The following is a 16,064-nucleotide window of genomic DNA, read 5'->3' on the forward strand; positions in this document are numbered from 1 at the left end:
TGGAAGGGCATCAACCGCAAACTTTACACCCTAACGAATCACTGGAAGGGCCAAACGTTTCTTGTTGAACGGCATAATGTGGAGGGTTGAGTCCTGCGCAGAAGCTGGAAACAGCTGTCACTTTTCAAAAACTAAAAATAAATCAGCAACACAACCGAGGTTATTAATATGCTGGGCAGGGTTCAAGGATAGGTACCTAGGAAGGTCGCAGCTTGAAATGAAAGCGTTGATATGGGAACGCTAGGATGGGCCATGAGACCTAGCAGGACGAGGGACATTGGTAGGGGAACCGGGATACAAACAAGGGAAGATAAAATGAGGGTGCGCATTTGACTGGTGAACGGTAGTAATTGTTTCCGGGAGGGTTGTGCATATGTCATTTTTGTTGAATCTCGACTCAACTTCGCCGCCAGCCCCCTTATCCCCATCGCCCCCTCGTTAACCATAGGCAGATGGATGAAATAAATTTCAGTAAAATTAAGGAGACAAGAGATATTAGCAATATTCTTCCCTCAAGATATAATGAATCAGGAAGCCTTACAAAGTATCCATTTTCTAACTCCCTCCCGCACTAGTCAGGGGGTCGTTTGTTATTTAAAGGCTCCCTCACATTCCATGTAGGCCTATGGATTTATGGTTTGGGGTTGAGGAGAGAAACCATTCTGGTGAAACAAATCCCAGTCCACACGGATGGATTCTGGGGACTTTTAGGATATACGCGGTGGTCCCTTTCACACTATGGTAATTGTTTAACGGTGATGAAAGTTATGAAGCAACAAACCACGAATACCCTCGAAAAGAAGAACGGGCAAAGTCGGAAACTGTAACTAACGTATTCATTGGGTTGAATCTTGCGTATGGCCATGAGCTTGCATATAGGTGGCAAAGATGGGATAGATAGAAAACGTGAGTATCTAGATAATATCAAAACACTTGAGCGTATATTCTATGTCTAAAGAACTGGGAGCTCTAAAATACAGAGAACAAAAAAATGGATAACAAATTCTTGATAAAATATACCTGCACCAGGTGTGGCAAGAGGGGATCAAGCAAAATATGTAGTATAACCCAGGGAATGTTGACAAAGTAATACTAAATTTTGACACTAAAAAGGAGGGCCAGTTAGTCAGCCAGCTAGAGAGCAGAAAGGGATGTCATCGTTTCCAGCTTACCTCCAGCTATGTTCGTCGTCTCCATACTGAATCCGTTCTATCCAATTCTTCATCTCAAGGGCCACTTTTCCGGCTTCTTCGTTTTGCTTCAAGCCACAATCTACCATCTGTCCTTTCCAGCTAATATTGCGAACTGGACTAACAATGGCTGCAGTGCCCGCTCCGAAAACTTCGATCATTCTGCCCTCATCAGAGGCTTGGGCAATTTCCGACATTTTCAACTTACGCTCCGATACCATCCAACCTCTGGGGACTAGTCTTTCCCGGGCAAGAGTGAGAACGGAATCTCTAGTAACACCTTCCAAGATGGTGCCATCCAGGGGAGCTGTTACGAGCTCATTCTGCCCGGTTTCTTTGTTCTTCATCGCGACGAAAAGATTCATAGCCCCAACTTCGGTGATATACTCTTCTCCAAATAACCAAAGAATCTGCTGAAAGCCTTTCCTGGAAGCTTCCAGTTGCGGAACAATGCATGGGGCATAGTTCGCGCCCAGCTTCTTGTCACCAACCCCACCAGGCCATGCGCGAACCGCATAATTTGTTGCTTCAAGGGAAATTGCTTTGAATCCTGTCGGGAAATAGGGGCCAACAGGGCTCGCGATGACAAAGAACATGGCAGAGTTTGGAGCAGTGACACCTAGCGACTCCTGGGTCCCGATCATTGTGGGTCTCAGGTACAACGAGTAACCACGAGCTCTGGGGAAAGAATATCCCAATCAGTAAACACTACACGCCTGTCTGTACCCAGTCCCAAAAAGGTAATATATCTTACTGAGGAATAAATCTGCTGTCTAGTTTAACCAGTTCGCTAATCAGCTTGATGACCACATCGCCATCAACCGTTGGAAGCGCAATACGCTTCGACGACTTGTTTAACCGTTCCATATTCTTGTCCGGCCTGAATAACCGGATACCGCCAGCCTTGTCTTTGTATGCCTTCATTCCTTCAAAACACTCAAACGCATAATGGAAAACAGAGGTGGCCGGACTCAGACTTAGGTTCTGGTATGGAATAATGCTTGGCGCAAGCCAACCATCCTTTGTGTTCCATTTCACCACAAGCATATGGTCTATAGTCGGGGTGAGGGGTTTTAAAACGAAATTAGTATGTGATATAATATCGAGTTTCCAATGGCTGCGAACCACTTGCCTGTAAATGACGATCCAAAAACCAGCTTTTCGGGGGGGAGCAATTCCTTAGGGCTCGTTGTTTTCGTAATAGATAGCTTTGAGAAATCAATTCCTGGCAATCCATCACTTCGGCTTCCAATCATCGAACTGTAACATCTCTGGGAGGGAATGAGATGTCTCCATGCAGAGCTGCAGCCGCTGAGGGCCGTAACGCCCCTGCGGATTGTCAATAGAGAAGCTGTCATGGTTCCTTGAGGTAATCAATTGGAAGCTGCGGCGGAATTGGAGGGCAAACGGCACCTATCAAGAGCGAGTCACAAGTGTTTGTTGGAGGTTGCAAAGGGCAATGATACTTGCTCGTGTAGTAATTTCACTAAACCGTATAGCGAAGTTACCTATGTGTGAACTGTGACAAGGTTGAAGGGAGAAGCCCGCAGCCAATCTCATAGAGGATAACGTTATAAAAAACCTAGCCCAAGTTCTATATGTTGGCTGGGTTTGGCCGGTTGTTGATGCTCCACCCCTGCCACACGTGATTTAGTTAGCCCACATGTGGCATCAACGAACACGGATATTATCCGTCAACAGGTCATGGCCCGTCCAGTGAAATAGTCAAAATTTTTCGATTTGAAAGTCTGCTGAGCAAATTTTAACCTTACATTAAGTTTGAGTATTTATGAAAGAAACTAGACAAGTTAATTATTACCTCCCAAATTTTATTGGCGATTTCTCAGCAAAATGTATTGTTTTGCCGAGCCTGGAAGGATATCATAAATAGTTTAAGAAAAACTTTTTTTCCCCATTTTTGGTTTTTATTTTAATTTTTCAAATCTTTATTATTTGATCTGAGATTAATCAAAGTATCACAAGAACATCTAGGCATGCGTAAATAATATATGGAAATGTAATTAATTTTAAACATCATGCTATTCGCAGCTTATTCCATCCAACCAGAAAGCCTCAACCCCCCATGGTGAACAACGTTGTTGTATGATGAGCTAGCTAGCTGAAATAGTCATATATGAGGGGCGATTAGCGCAGCCGCAGTATCCAACCAACAATATCCAACGCTAGTTGGTGCTATCGTGCCGTCTTCCAGCAAGCAAAGAAGACAGTCTTCGGCGGCAACATAAATCTCTTGCCCGTTTCTCGTCCAACCAACATGGGCCCATGCCAACGAATGTCAAACGTCAATAATTCCGGGCGCCAAGCAAAATCATGCATAAAGATAGGACCACAGCCTCTGACGCTGAAAACTCAAGAAGAAAGTGAGCTATCCATGCTTCATTATCAGCCTTCTTATCAGCTTTCCTTGGGTGACACTTCATGATAGGAAAGCGGCCGCAAAGGGTCAGAAAAGGACAACCACGAGGTCCTGTCCGCTGGAGCGCACGCTTGGGAGAGAGTCAAAGGAAGCCCATATCTAATGATAGAAACGCCAAACCAAAACACTCATATTCCTCTTCTAATAGTGATATTCCCGGAACAAGAAGGGTACGTTACCTTTCCTCCCATTGTGCTAGGAAACTAATTTAGAGTCGAGATACCACAGGATCCAACCGCACCTCTGCAAGCTAAAGATCGAAAACGGAAACGATTGCGAGAACCCGAAGATCCGCTCCTCCTTCCCGGCACGTATCTCCAGAAAAGCGACTGCGAATGACTCTTGCAACTGCCGCTGTTGAAAGCTCTGCTGTTGAAGTAACACCGGGCCAAGAGATACCAAACCGCGTCTGCGAGAACGACATTAATCCAATCGACTATTGGATTCAGCGAGGTTATTGGCCCAAAAAAAAAAAAAAAAAAAAAATTCAGACAGGAGGGGCAACATGGAATTTCTGCTTGCAAGGAAGAAGTCGACATCTTCTTTTTGCTGCGAGCAATAGGAATCTGGCTCTGTCACCAGCTCCTCCACACTCAGTGATCAAATGCCAAGAGACGAAAAGAGTGCTCTATACGGATATCCGCATTATCAAACCATTCTTGAATAAAAAGGCAGCTTGATGAAAGAGGTACGCGGCAGAATTACGGACGAAAGAAGCACTCTTATCAAATCATCGCTTGCTATGGCCCCGAAAGTCACTGAGAATTCATTATTTCGAGATGGCTTATTCGACACGACCTGCGAGAAGATCCAACGTGGGAAAGAAGCAAGAGTAATTCGGGATATTAGATTATTGATTGTCCTATCTGCAGCCATTCTAGCTACGTATGGGGCCACACACCCTGAGTGCTTGGACGAAAGTGTTAATCAAGGCTGGAACAACAGCATCCCTTTCTGTGGCCCCGTCCACAACTTGATTCCTATGTGGGATTCAGGCGGTCCGCATTCACAGATGATCAACTTGAAAAGCTTAAGCCTTTTATAGGTGACTAAGATTATACTTCTCTTTTTATGGAGACAGAGACTAATGCATTTTCCGTTTCTAACATGCGAGATAAAATGCGGCTGGGTGGCGCTTGATATCGCAGACCGACAGAATGCCTATAGCATGACTCTGCACTGAGAGGTGTTGTTGAGTTATTTAAACATGGTAAAGAGAGATGGGCGGCATATAAATTCAAACGGAATGTCTATGATATATGGATGCCAACTCATCTAAAAAGAATATGTTCTGCGATTGATCGTATCCCTCCCGACGTTGATTTTGATGTATCTTAGTCGGAACTTCACTTCTCTCAACAATCTAATGCCGAACCAGTATCCATACTGGATGACGGTCGCCAGTCAAGCCAGCTGAGTTATATCGACTTGGCAAGTGATATACTAACCACCTCTTTCACTGAACAAACACAAGCCAACGTTCGTGCCTTTCAGAGAAAAGGATATTCAAAAGACAGGAAAAAGCAGTAGCACTTGACTATTCACTCCCTCGATCCCAATCCTCTCAGCATGAACCCCCCGGTAATCATTTGAGAAGAGACTGGAAGATTATGTCCTGATTCAACTGTACCATGAAGAATGATCTAGAAGAATGCTCTTAGGTCTGTCATGATCTTGTGTAAATTGTCTCAGGAAAAATTCCATCGGTCGCTTTTCTGCAAAGGGAGGAAAAACTGAAAACCCATGAGGATACCGAGCGTGTGATGTTCGTTGTGGACACGTGATGTATTCGCCGTTGGAATGGTGAAGGGTTTCCATAGCAGCGCCCCTCTTGAGATATATATATCATAAGAGAGTTTTGAACAGAGAAAATTGAATTCAACTATTGTACTGACACTGATTAAATTTCTTTAGTATATAATAATAGTAATAATAATAATATAGCCCTGCAGACTGGAAATTTCGATGATGTGTAAAACACCCAAAATCGTTGCTCAATTCATATATAGAAATAGAAGATAAGCCTCGGCGCCCAGAAGCCAATCTCGCCATCGGAGCAATGGTTAATCCGTCTACGCTACCCTGATTCCCACGTGATGAGGATCGGTTTGCGGAACGTGGAAGCTGGAATCCTGGATTGAAACCAGACACTATCCTCATTCTGATTGCTGTCGTAATAGACATCAGTTGAATGTCACGGACAACGACCTCAGCAAAATATCTCAGATGCAGGTTAGCGTTTAAGGGCTGCGTTCCTTGTGAACTACTATTAGGAGCGTAACTGGGTTTATGGGTCCGGGTGCAGCGTGGCGGATGGCGTTTGATCAGGAGTGTTTTGATAGGAATCGGATCTCATCATTCCATAGGCATTCTGTTTCAACCCGATCAAACATCTCTACCATTATCCCGATCTGCGAAGATTTTCTGGAATCGCTATGTTTTCATCAGCTTTGAAGAGTTTTAGCTCAAATATAGCGGCCAATTATCAGCTTTCCCCTCATCCAACATTTACGTCGGGCCCCTGGAAGGTGTATGACGGTAAGAAAAAGAGTACCGGAAATGAAGCTTCCATTTTCGTTTTTGATCGGAAATCACTGGATGTGCGGGGAGTCGGCCTCGCTTCCCGGTCAAACTCATCATCTCTGAAAAAGATACATGATGAAGTTGTCGAACGGTTGAAACGAGAGGCTAGTAGCCTAACCCGGCTAAGGCATCCTTCCATTCTTCAAGTCTTGGAACCAGTGGAGGAGACTCGAAACGGCGGTTTGATGTTTGCTACGGAGCCTGTCACCGCCTCTTTAGCAGGGCTTTTACGGGAGATGGATGACCGGGAGACGTCTTCCGGTGGGGGCCGGCGAACCGGTCAATGTATTACTGGGGAGTCTGATGTCAATCAGGCTGGAAAGGGTATTGAGATTGATGAGATCGAAATACAGAAGGGCTTATTGCAAATTGCAAAAGGCCTGGAGTTCTTACATGAATCTGCTGGGTTCGTCCACGGCAACCTGACTCCCGAAGCCATCTATGTCAATGCGAAATCTGACTGGAAAATCTCTGGCCTTGCTTTTGCTGGCCCTGCTGACTCGGGATCACAATCGTCACTGCCTCCGCTTGCACTATCTGAAGTCTTACACGAGGATCCCAGACTACCGTCATATGTTCAACTTGACCTAGATTATACCTCCCCCGATTTCGTAATTGATTCGAATATCACTACGTCTGCAGATCTCTTTTCTCTTGGTCTTCTCATCATTTCACTTTACAATTCCCCTCACATCTCTCCTCTTAAGACGCACGGCAACACTTCGACATACAAAAAGTTGCTGGGTTCACCATCAACAATACCTTCACAAAACAATGGGTTTCTTTCCTCTCGTCCAATCCCTAGGGATCTAGCGTCATATGTTTTGCCCAGGCTTATTACCAGGAGAGCGACGCAACGAATGAATGCAAAGGAGTTCCAGCAATCTCAGTATTTCGATAATATCCTTGTATCTACCATTCGCTTTTTGGAATCTTTACCTACAAAATCACTTAACGAGAAATCCCAATTCATGAAAGGACTAGGTCGTATTTTACCTGATTTCCCACCTTCAGTTCTCGAAAGAAAAGTTCTTGGTGCCCTCTTGGAAGAAAGCAAGGATAAAGAGTTATTGCCACTGATCCTGTCAAATGTCTTTAAAATTATCAGAATTATTCCTTCCGGCCCGCGGGTCGTTCCTGAGAAACTTCTTCCCCACCTCAAGCCTGTCTTTCTCCAAACCGGAGCTAAAGGCCTTCCGCAGGAACGCGACAACAGCAGAGATGCTAGTCTTATGGTTGTTCTGGAAAACATGGATCTAATTGCTAAAAACTGCTTGGGACGGAGTTTTAAAGAAGGTATGTAAGCTAAATACTGACTTTGATTTATACCGGTTCACTTACGATTTTTTTTCACTAGATGCACTGCCTTTGGTTCGACTAGGCTTAGAATCCTCCACACATTCATTAGTAGATGTCTCAATGCGGTGTCTTCCGGTGATGTTACCTATTCTGGACTTTTCTACCGTAAAGAATGACGTTTTCCCCCCGATTGCTTCAGTTTTCAGCAGAACCAGCAGCCTTGCTATCAAAGTTCGAGGCTTAGAATCGTTAACTATTTTATGCGGCGGAGTGGCAAAGGAGGAAATTTCAGGTTCGACTTTGGATGATGATTTTGCAGAAGTTCCAAACAAAATTCAACCAACCAAATCCAGTACAGTGTCGATTCTTGACAAATACACGGTCCAGGAGAAGGTTGTTCCGTTGTTAAAAGCCATTAAAACCAAAGAACCTGCGGTCATGATGGCAGCCTTAAATGTGTTTCGGCAGGTCGGTCAGATTGCTGAAACTGAATTCATTGCCCTGGAGGTCATTCCGATCTTATGGAATTTCAGCCTTGGCCCGCTTCTCAATATTCAGCAATTTGGCCGTTTCATGGATTTGATTAAATCCCTTTCCTCAAAGGTCGAGCAGCAACAAACGAAAAAATTGCAATCACTCTCCTCGTCAAACGAGTTCGGAGATGCCAGGAATAGCAATTCCTATATTTTTGGAACGACTGGCGTATTGAACGGCGGAACTGAAGTTGAAAACTCAAAATCAGAATTTGAACGTCTGGTCCTTGGCAAAGGGACGGCATCCAGTTCTAGTAACGCTTCCTGGAATGACTGGGGCACGGCAACATCCAATCCAACTAATCTGCCGGCTAAGACTGATAATACCCCTAAGTTTTCATGGTCGACCACCAATCTTACAGGCACTGTGGGTCATAATTCGGGACCTAGCCAACGGTCGATTACTCCTGATATGAGCATTAACTCCTTTCCTACGCTCGAACCTAGGAATCTACAACAGCAAGTGTCCACAATACCTACATTTCCCTCCTTGCAACCTTCGCAACCTTCTCAAGCTTCACGTTGGCCCATACTGTCACCATCTGGGAAACCCGCGACAAACCCACAACCCAGCTCAGTAATGAATCAATATTCCGCAAGTTCAACTTACCAAACCTCATCCACCACAACAGCACCATCAGCCTCATCGTTTGGGCACATGTCACAGACGACCACGCCATTTTCTCCATTCCCCATCTCTCCCCCTCCGCCACTACCGTCAAATATCCAATCACAACAAACCTCGTCATCCGCTTCCCTTTCTGCTGCGTTTAGTCAACCAAAACCAAACCCGAGCCAGCAGTGGCAGTCGACACTACCGGCTATGCAACCCCGAAATAATCAACAGAAACAGGGACTTGATAAATATGAGAGTCTGCTTTGAAAGAAAAGGTTGTGGCGTTAATGCAGTTGAAGTTTGGTTTTTGGGATCAATTGTGTATTGCAAATATATTGGAATGGAATGGAGTGGAGTTGGCACTGAATTTTGTTTTTGGGATGGGCTGGGACTAGGCCTGGATATTTTCGTGTTAGCAAACTTTTCAATGTCATGTCTTGGATTTGAATGGAGGAGCCGCTGTGCTTAGGGAAGACGTAATATGATATCCACTTTCTTAAAGACATGTGGGAGGGAGTTGTAAGTAATGGGAACGAGGAATTAAGATGAATAAGCTTTGCTAGAATAGATATCAAACAAAACTCTTGACTATTGTTTAACAGTAATTTAATTGTAATTATTTAATACTCAGCTACTTGGTAGACTCTATTTAGAAAGGGTTGAGTGGATCGCTGATGACACCTGAAGATTTGTATATACCGTGCCTCTCTGTCGTTGGCAACCCAACCCCACACTAATAGAGGATACTGGGGATGGAGGTGTCTCTGTGGTGGAAAAGATATCCATCTATCCAGGCGAGAAACTCCTCGGTAGTCATTTGTCTTTGTCGCAACCTGCTTGATAAGGTTCGCTACAGCGTCTAACGAGGGATGACGGTGGAGGTGAAGCTTGGTGTACGCGCTAAGTTCGGTGGATTAGTCGCTATGTTTTGGATTACGCTTAGTAGGAGGAATGTCCCAGAGACAGAAATCGAAGAGAAAACAGGACAGAACGGTCCTGGTGTAACTAGTCTTGTAAAAGACATATCGGTTCAAGGAGCGCCACGTCCCAAATTATCAGAGGACTCGCGTACCGTTAAAAATTATCTGGACAGGGGTAAGGTTGGGTTCTATAAACGTCATATCTGTGGCGTGGATCCGCTGAATCGATTCTCCTTTTGCCATACATTCATTGTTATGTCGTCAGACCTCGGTTCTGAACCTAATCATTCATACGTACGTAATTATTTGAATTTACTCTGGGATTTCTATTCGGCCAGAAAACGCTATATAGTAGAATATCGCTGAGGATTCACCCTTTGCTTAATATCCCTCCTAGGGCCTGGATGAGTTGTTTCGTAAACAACAAAATCAGTAAATGCCGCCTTAATTGGCAGAAATCTATTAAACGCGGTGGCTTTTAAGGTTGCGTGATTATATAAGCAAGAATAGTTAGTTAACTAACAGCTACCCCGGAAAGCTTGGCATACGTCAAATGTTTACCGCGCGACAACTGGCGCGCTAGACGGAAGACACTGATGAGGGTGAATGACTATATCTAGAAGCAATTGATGCTCTGTGGTCTTGTAAGGACGTCATTTTATGCGCATATATCGCTCACCGTTCCTCTGTACCTCACATATAATTCCTGAGAAGTATGCTGTTTTGGTTGTTGAAAGTTCTTCGCAAGAGAACCAAAAAAAAAAAAAAAAAAAAAAAAAAAAAATTGGGTATTAATGATGCCACCCAAACATTCTGTGGTGGAAGGACCCATCAGAAACGGTGAGTACACAGGTGCCATGCAACGTAAACAGATAATGTGGATATTTAGGACGTTTGTAAGATTTCCTGCTCCATGGGAAATCGGCCCTGCCTAAATTACTCCAAAATAATAATAATAATAATAAAATAAGATTAACAAAAGAAAAGCAAAAAGAAGGCACTGAGAAATGCAGAACCTTCTTATGACCTCATTCAATCCTGGGGATAGATTCGCCGTAGCCGTCTGAAAGGTTCGTTCGCCATCATTGAGTTACGGTAATAGTCTTCTTAATGCTGTTGAATGAAGATTGGCTCCCCCGGGACAACTGCTCTGTGTCAATGGGTGAGAGATCAATCTGTGTTTCTGTGTGCCGTGGGGCGCTGCAGAAAGGTTATTTCTCCGTCATGGGCCTGCTCCTGTGCCTGCGACAGCTGCTGCAGCTCTCTATCGCTCTTCCTTTTACACCCTGCATCTTCTCCTCTTGTTCCTCGCATCATCGTAAACATCTCGACTCTCTCGAATAAAGCTGTCCCATTTCACCCAGACCTCATCGCATTTACTTCTGATACATATGCTCCCGGAGAGTGTGCCATTTTTGACAACATTCATATCACTTGAAAGCATATCCCAGCCTTTCTTAGTCCTATAAACATTAGCTATTTATTCGTTGTTGCATCGGAAACAACTGCACGTCGTTACAACACTCACCGAATCGCTTCATATCGACAAAACCCAGCTCCCCCTTTTTATACTATTTCACACAACAAATCCTCGAAAGAAATAAAAAGAAATAGAGCGAGTTTCACCATCCTCTTTCCAGCCTATACCAAGAAGGGCCGTTACAAACTCATCGGTCCAAAAATCCCTTTGTGACAACCATCTCGCCGCACTATCTTCCGCTCTCCGCTTCCCTTCCAACAATATACACCCCTTTTGAATCCAATTCATCCTACACTCCAACGCAACCATGCCAGTCACCAAGAAGTCGGGGAAATCGCATTCACCCTCCAAAAATTTGCAAGCCAACAATTCTAACGATGTGGTCCACGCATCACAACACCGGCCAGTAGTTCCTCCAGGTCGCCACAAGATTGCTCCACATGGTCATCAGAGAGCCCTGAATACCCTGCATCGGGATAACAGAGTCTCAAAAGATATCAGTCAGAAAACTCCCAAGAGATCTACCTACGATTCCAACAGTCGAAATGGATCCGGTCGTGATACGCAAAATATCGGACATCGATCCAACATCATGATACACCAGATGCCAGCTACAGGATCAAGCTATGCACATCCTCACGTGCATCAAGGTATCAAAGGTTGTCAAGGCATCAATCCAAAGGTTCTCGAGAAGTCCATCGATAACTTGAAACGCTCAGATGGATTTGGACCTAGCATGCAGCATATCGACCACCATAGCAACAACATGATCCCTCAGCCGCCTGTGCCCGCTCCAAACTATGCGATTCCTTATATGCACCAGGGTCGGGACGTTGCGCAGCATCATGACCAAGTTGTCCCTTTTAACTCGCAAAATCCAATCCGACCAAGATACCCCCCGATTCTAAACTTGACCGGTACGCTTCAACGACCTCACGGAATGAGACCAGATGCGCCTCCACAGTTTCCTGTCCCATTGGGCCAGCCAAACGTACCACATCCCGCTCCCATGCCACAGCAGCGTGTGCAGCATCCACCGTACGTGGGCGTGGGTATGCCATCGCTCACGGGTCCAAGTGGAGTGCAACATCTCAATGCTGAACACCCTGGCCTGGGTGCGGTGATAAACCATAATGGCCCTCAGCACCAGATGGGTGTAGGACATCTGCAAACCCCTGCTCCTCACGACATCCAGAGTGGCATCAATATGCCATCACATCCTGGACCAAATAGTACGCAACATGCCAATACACAACATCTTAACCCAGGCATGGTGATCAGCGGTGCCGAGCATCGTCATATAAGAGGGAAATTTCCACATCCTGTTAATGATGGAGAAAATATGCGTCGATCTCCACAGTCAACTAGGATGATGCTGCAGGTTAAGACAGGACATGCTAGCATGAGGACAGTGACTGAAGGCCCCGAGCATGCTCAGATGGGAAATGGGCTTTCAATAGTCATGCCTCCTCCCCGTACAGGTCCCCATGGCCTAAGCATGTCACCGAGTCCAGAGTCAAGGGGATTGCAACATGTGAATGAGCAAGTTCCCAACACGGATACAATGGTGAATGGCCCTGGCCATCATCAGAACATCGAAGCACCCTGGCAACCCGCTGGTCCACACCACCACCACCATCACAATGGTGTGAATATGCCACCAGATCCAAAGCCTCGCGCCCCAGGACGCCATCACAGAGGTGCAATGAATGGGATGGTGAGTGATACGGCTCATCGAATGAGGGGAGGGCCTCCATATCCCCCCGCTCCGCACCACCCTGTTAACGACAGTGTTAATATTCCTATTCAGCTTGAAGACAATGCATTACGCCCTAATCAGAACCCGTTGAATTGGACGATGAATGGTTCTGGGGACCCTCAGAAGGGTGTAGGCCATCCTCATCAGAATCCATATCCGTCCACGGCTCAAAATATGCCACCCCCGGATCCACGTTTTGGTTTCCAGCCACCTAGAGGTCAACTTAGTGTCCCTAACGGCATGGGAATGGACATGGGCATGGGCATGGCAGCTTTTTCTCCGGCGGCCAATAAAATGCAACAGCCAAAAGCAGAGCATTATAACCCGAACGCGGCACCAGTGGAGGTTGAAAATAACAAAATGGGAGTAGAGCCTCCATACCTGTACATGGCTCAAAACCCGCCAGCCACAAATCAACAGTTCTGTTTACAGCCGGTTGTACACCCGTATGTTGCCAACACCAGTATGGGCATGGCAGCTCATCCAATGGTAAATGACATGCAACAGCCAAACGTACCGCATCCTCCACTGGGGAGTGGGCTCCGGACTACACAAGGTGTTTCGAGCTTCGACTTTAACGTCTCGAACCTCGACCCGCCGCATATCAACCAAGGGATATTCCCTAACCAAATGGGTGCAGGTATGGGCACGCATAATCACACCCAACCTGCACCATCTGATGTTCGGGCCCCTAGTGGGCCTTCGGGTGCTGGGGTTTTCGATCCCAAGAACGATGGGCATTCCAAACGGCGGCCTCTGTTACCAAGACCGACAGCAACGGGCACGGGGGGTGGGGGTCCTTCTCATGGAACGGCCGCAGGCCTTCCTCCAAGTCCTAAGACGGCTGCTTTCCAAAACGAACCGGTAGATATTCTAAGTCTTCTTTTTCCGTCCGCTACTAATTCGAATATCGCACATACCAATACTGGAGCGGATCTTGGTCTGGATATAGGTCCCGGGACCTTTGGGAACAATGGAGCTGTCCGTCCAGAGGATAATATGCACCCTCAGCCTCCGCATACTGCTCCAGATGTCCCTAATGTCCAGAAGCTGGATCACTTTCTTGGAACAGATTTCGCGAATTTTGCGAACGACGAACTCATGCGCATGGTTGACGATTTCGAAATGGTGCAACCGCTCGCTGAAACATTGAAACCACAACAGGTCAATAGCGATATTCCCCCAAATGTCGGTGGAAACCGCAGAGAAACCGAAGCAGCCTTAATCTTAACCAAACCACGAGAGAAGCGAAGAGAGAAGGACAGGGTTTCCCATGATCCCAACGTCCAACAGACAAACGCAGAATCCTCAAGAGCAGCCACAAGTTCTGGGAAACGTTCAGGACCACACCAATCGCAGATCGGAGGCAAACATTCGAATCAGGATGGGGATCACAAGACGTCCGAACCCCTGGTGCCCCCGTGGACCGAGGACGGGACGGAATCTGCGGATAGTTTTTTAAGGAGAGTTTTCGCGCATCTGAATGACGATCATCAGTCACAGCAAGAACGAGAGGCTCAGCTAAGAGGAGTACATATGAGTGATATTCAGCCTCAAATGGACGACGGATACAACTAGGCTCTGGAAGAAATCGAGATCGACAGGGAGGGATTTCCGGGGACTCGAAGAAGGATAAGCACAGAGGAAGCTTGGAAGTGGTGATAAAGCACGCATTTCGTATGCAGTCGGGGAGGTATCGGAACGGTAAGTAGGGATTTTCTCTTAAACTTTTAGATATATCTCATATGACGTGTTAAGGCAATTTTCTGATATATCGGGGATAATCTAGGTTTGGTCGGTGGGTCGGTATCAAGACACCAATTGCCAAAAAAATAAAAATAAAAATAAAAATAAAGAGTTCCAGGGGCGAAAAGGCTGAAGAGATACAAGAATTTGGAAAATGGGGGGGGAATTTTATACATATGCCTTGGACATCTACCTGCCATGTGGATTTGACTATGTGAGAGTTGGCTTTTTGTGCCCCTGTTTTGGATTGGAAAAAGTGACATTGGAAAAAGAAACACTTATAACACATAATAAATGACAAAGGGAAAAAGTATTTGAATATATTGTTTTCTTTCTTGCTATCTTTATTAGCTGGGCTTTCTTCCTGTATATTAATGACATGAATGATGGATATAGGATGAGTCAAGCCAAAAAAAAAAAAAAAAAAAGAAAAAAAAGAAAAAAAAAAAGAAAAAAAGAAAAAAAATATCTCGTTACTTGGTTTATGTCTAGTTAATTACCCTTTTCTCCTTGGATCCATTACTCCAAAGCTAGTGGGTTTCTTGGAGAGAGGAATGGATGGGTGGCTGAGATTTAACAATATGTGAAAAGATGAGTGGTTGTTTCACTGTGTTAGGGTCTCTAGGTCTCGGGGACAGCCGGTAGTAAGAACATCTAGTCACGTGATATATTCTTAATCAGGTCTAGCGCATTTTGCTGAATTGGCCTCGGATGGTGCCGGGTTATGCCGGATAATTTACATAGCTTTTTACCTTTCTTACAGATTGTATGATTTATTGACTGGAGGAAGGGAAAGAAAAGAAAAAGAAAAAAGAAAGAAAGAAAGAAAAAAAAAAAAAAAAAAAAAAAAAGGAAAGGAAAGGAGATTCCAAAGGAAAGACTAAAAAGACTACAATGGTCGCGAAGGTCGTTTCATGTCTCTTGTACCGAGTCGCAGAATATTGTAGCTTTTACTTGGTACCCACAAAAATGACACGAACTTCAAAAACAGTCGTCGTATTGTCATACAAATACGGGATGTTTTAAAACACAGTTCTCCCAAATACCGTCAGCCAAATTTTCGCAAAATAAGAACCACAACCTCGGCAGGATCTAATTAAACGGCGGACACCAGAACGAGATTTCGTTTTGCTAAGCCGCGAGTTAGTCCGGTGCTTTAAATTTAAACACGGGCTAAAACCTTGGATCGAAATCTGGAGATCGGCGGAGGCTAAACCGCTAATGGTTTAGGTAAGGAAGCTTAAATGGACGTCATGGCATATTGAATGCGTCGAAGCTCTTCGAACGAGAGACCTGCATATGCGGGGTTTGCTACGAATGGCCGATATTCCTTCTCACGGGTGTGGTTTGATGAACGCTGATTTTGAAATGACTGGGGGTTGCTACCCCCCCCTTTTTTTTTTTTTTTTTTTTTTCTTATTTTACCTATTTTATTTCATGTTTCCTGCTTGCTCTTTTCAGAGTTGTTGCGGAAGAAACTCTGTATACCTGGTTGCCCATG

At 45.2% G+C, this 16,064-nt stretch overlaps 4 protein-coding genes across 4 annotated transcripts; 3 read left to right on the plus strand and 1 right to left on the minus strand.

Moving 5' to 3' along the window:
* Positions 1-1,168: 1,168 nt before the first annotated feature.
* Positions 1,169-2,237, minus strand: PAAG_04401 (branched-chain-amino-acid aminotransferase; the record flags this gene model as incomplete). Its single annotated transcript, XM_002793445.2, has 2 exons — positions 1,169-1,868; positions 1,945-2,237. The coding sequence occupies 2 exons, from the start codon at positions 2,235-2,237 to the stop codon at positions 1,169-1,171; spliced, it is 993 nt and encodes a 330-aa protein (XP_002793491.2).
* Positions 2,238-6,062: 3,825 nt separating this feature from the next.
* On the plus strand, positions 6,063-8,925 carry PAAG_04403 (clathrin-coated vesicle protein; the record flags this gene model as incomplete). Its single annotated transcript, XM_002793447.1, has 2 exons — positions 6,063-7,506; positions 7,568-8,925. 2 exons carry the CDS (start codon positions 6,063-6,065, stop codon positions 8,923-8,925), a joined length of 2,802 nt encoding a protein of 933 aa, XP_002793493.1.
* A 602-nt stretch (positions 8,926-9,527) lies between these two features.
* Positions 9,528-10,014, plus strand: PAAG_04404 (hypothetical protein; the record flags this gene model as incomplete). The annotated part of the gene is made up of 2 exons (XM_015845264.1): positions 9,528-9,872; positions 9,976-10,014. The coding sequence occupies 2 exons, from the start codon at positions 9,528-9,530 to the stop codon at positions 10,012-10,014; spliced, it is 384 nt and encodes a 127-aa protein (XP_015699490.1).
* Positions 10,015-11,365: 1,351 nt separating this feature from the next.
* Positions 11,366-14,395, plus strand: PAAG_04405 (hypothetical protein; the record flags this gene model as incomplete). Its single annotated transcript, XM_002793449.1, has 1 exon — positions 11,366-14,395. One exon carries the CDS (start codon positions 11,366-11,368, stop codon positions 14,393-14,395), a length of 3,030 nt encoding a protein of 1,009 aa, XP_002793495.1.
* Positions 14,396-16,064: the final 1,669 nt, after the last annotated feature.

Source organism: Paracoccidioides lutzii (genome assembly GCF_000150705.2).
Source record: "Paracoccidioides lutzii Pb01 unplaced genomic scaffold supercont2.11, whole genome shotgun sequence".
Taxonomy (NCBI): Eukaryota; Fungi; Ascomycota; class Eurotiomycetes; order Onygenales; family Ajellomycetaceae; genus Paracoccidioides; species Paracoccidioides lutzii.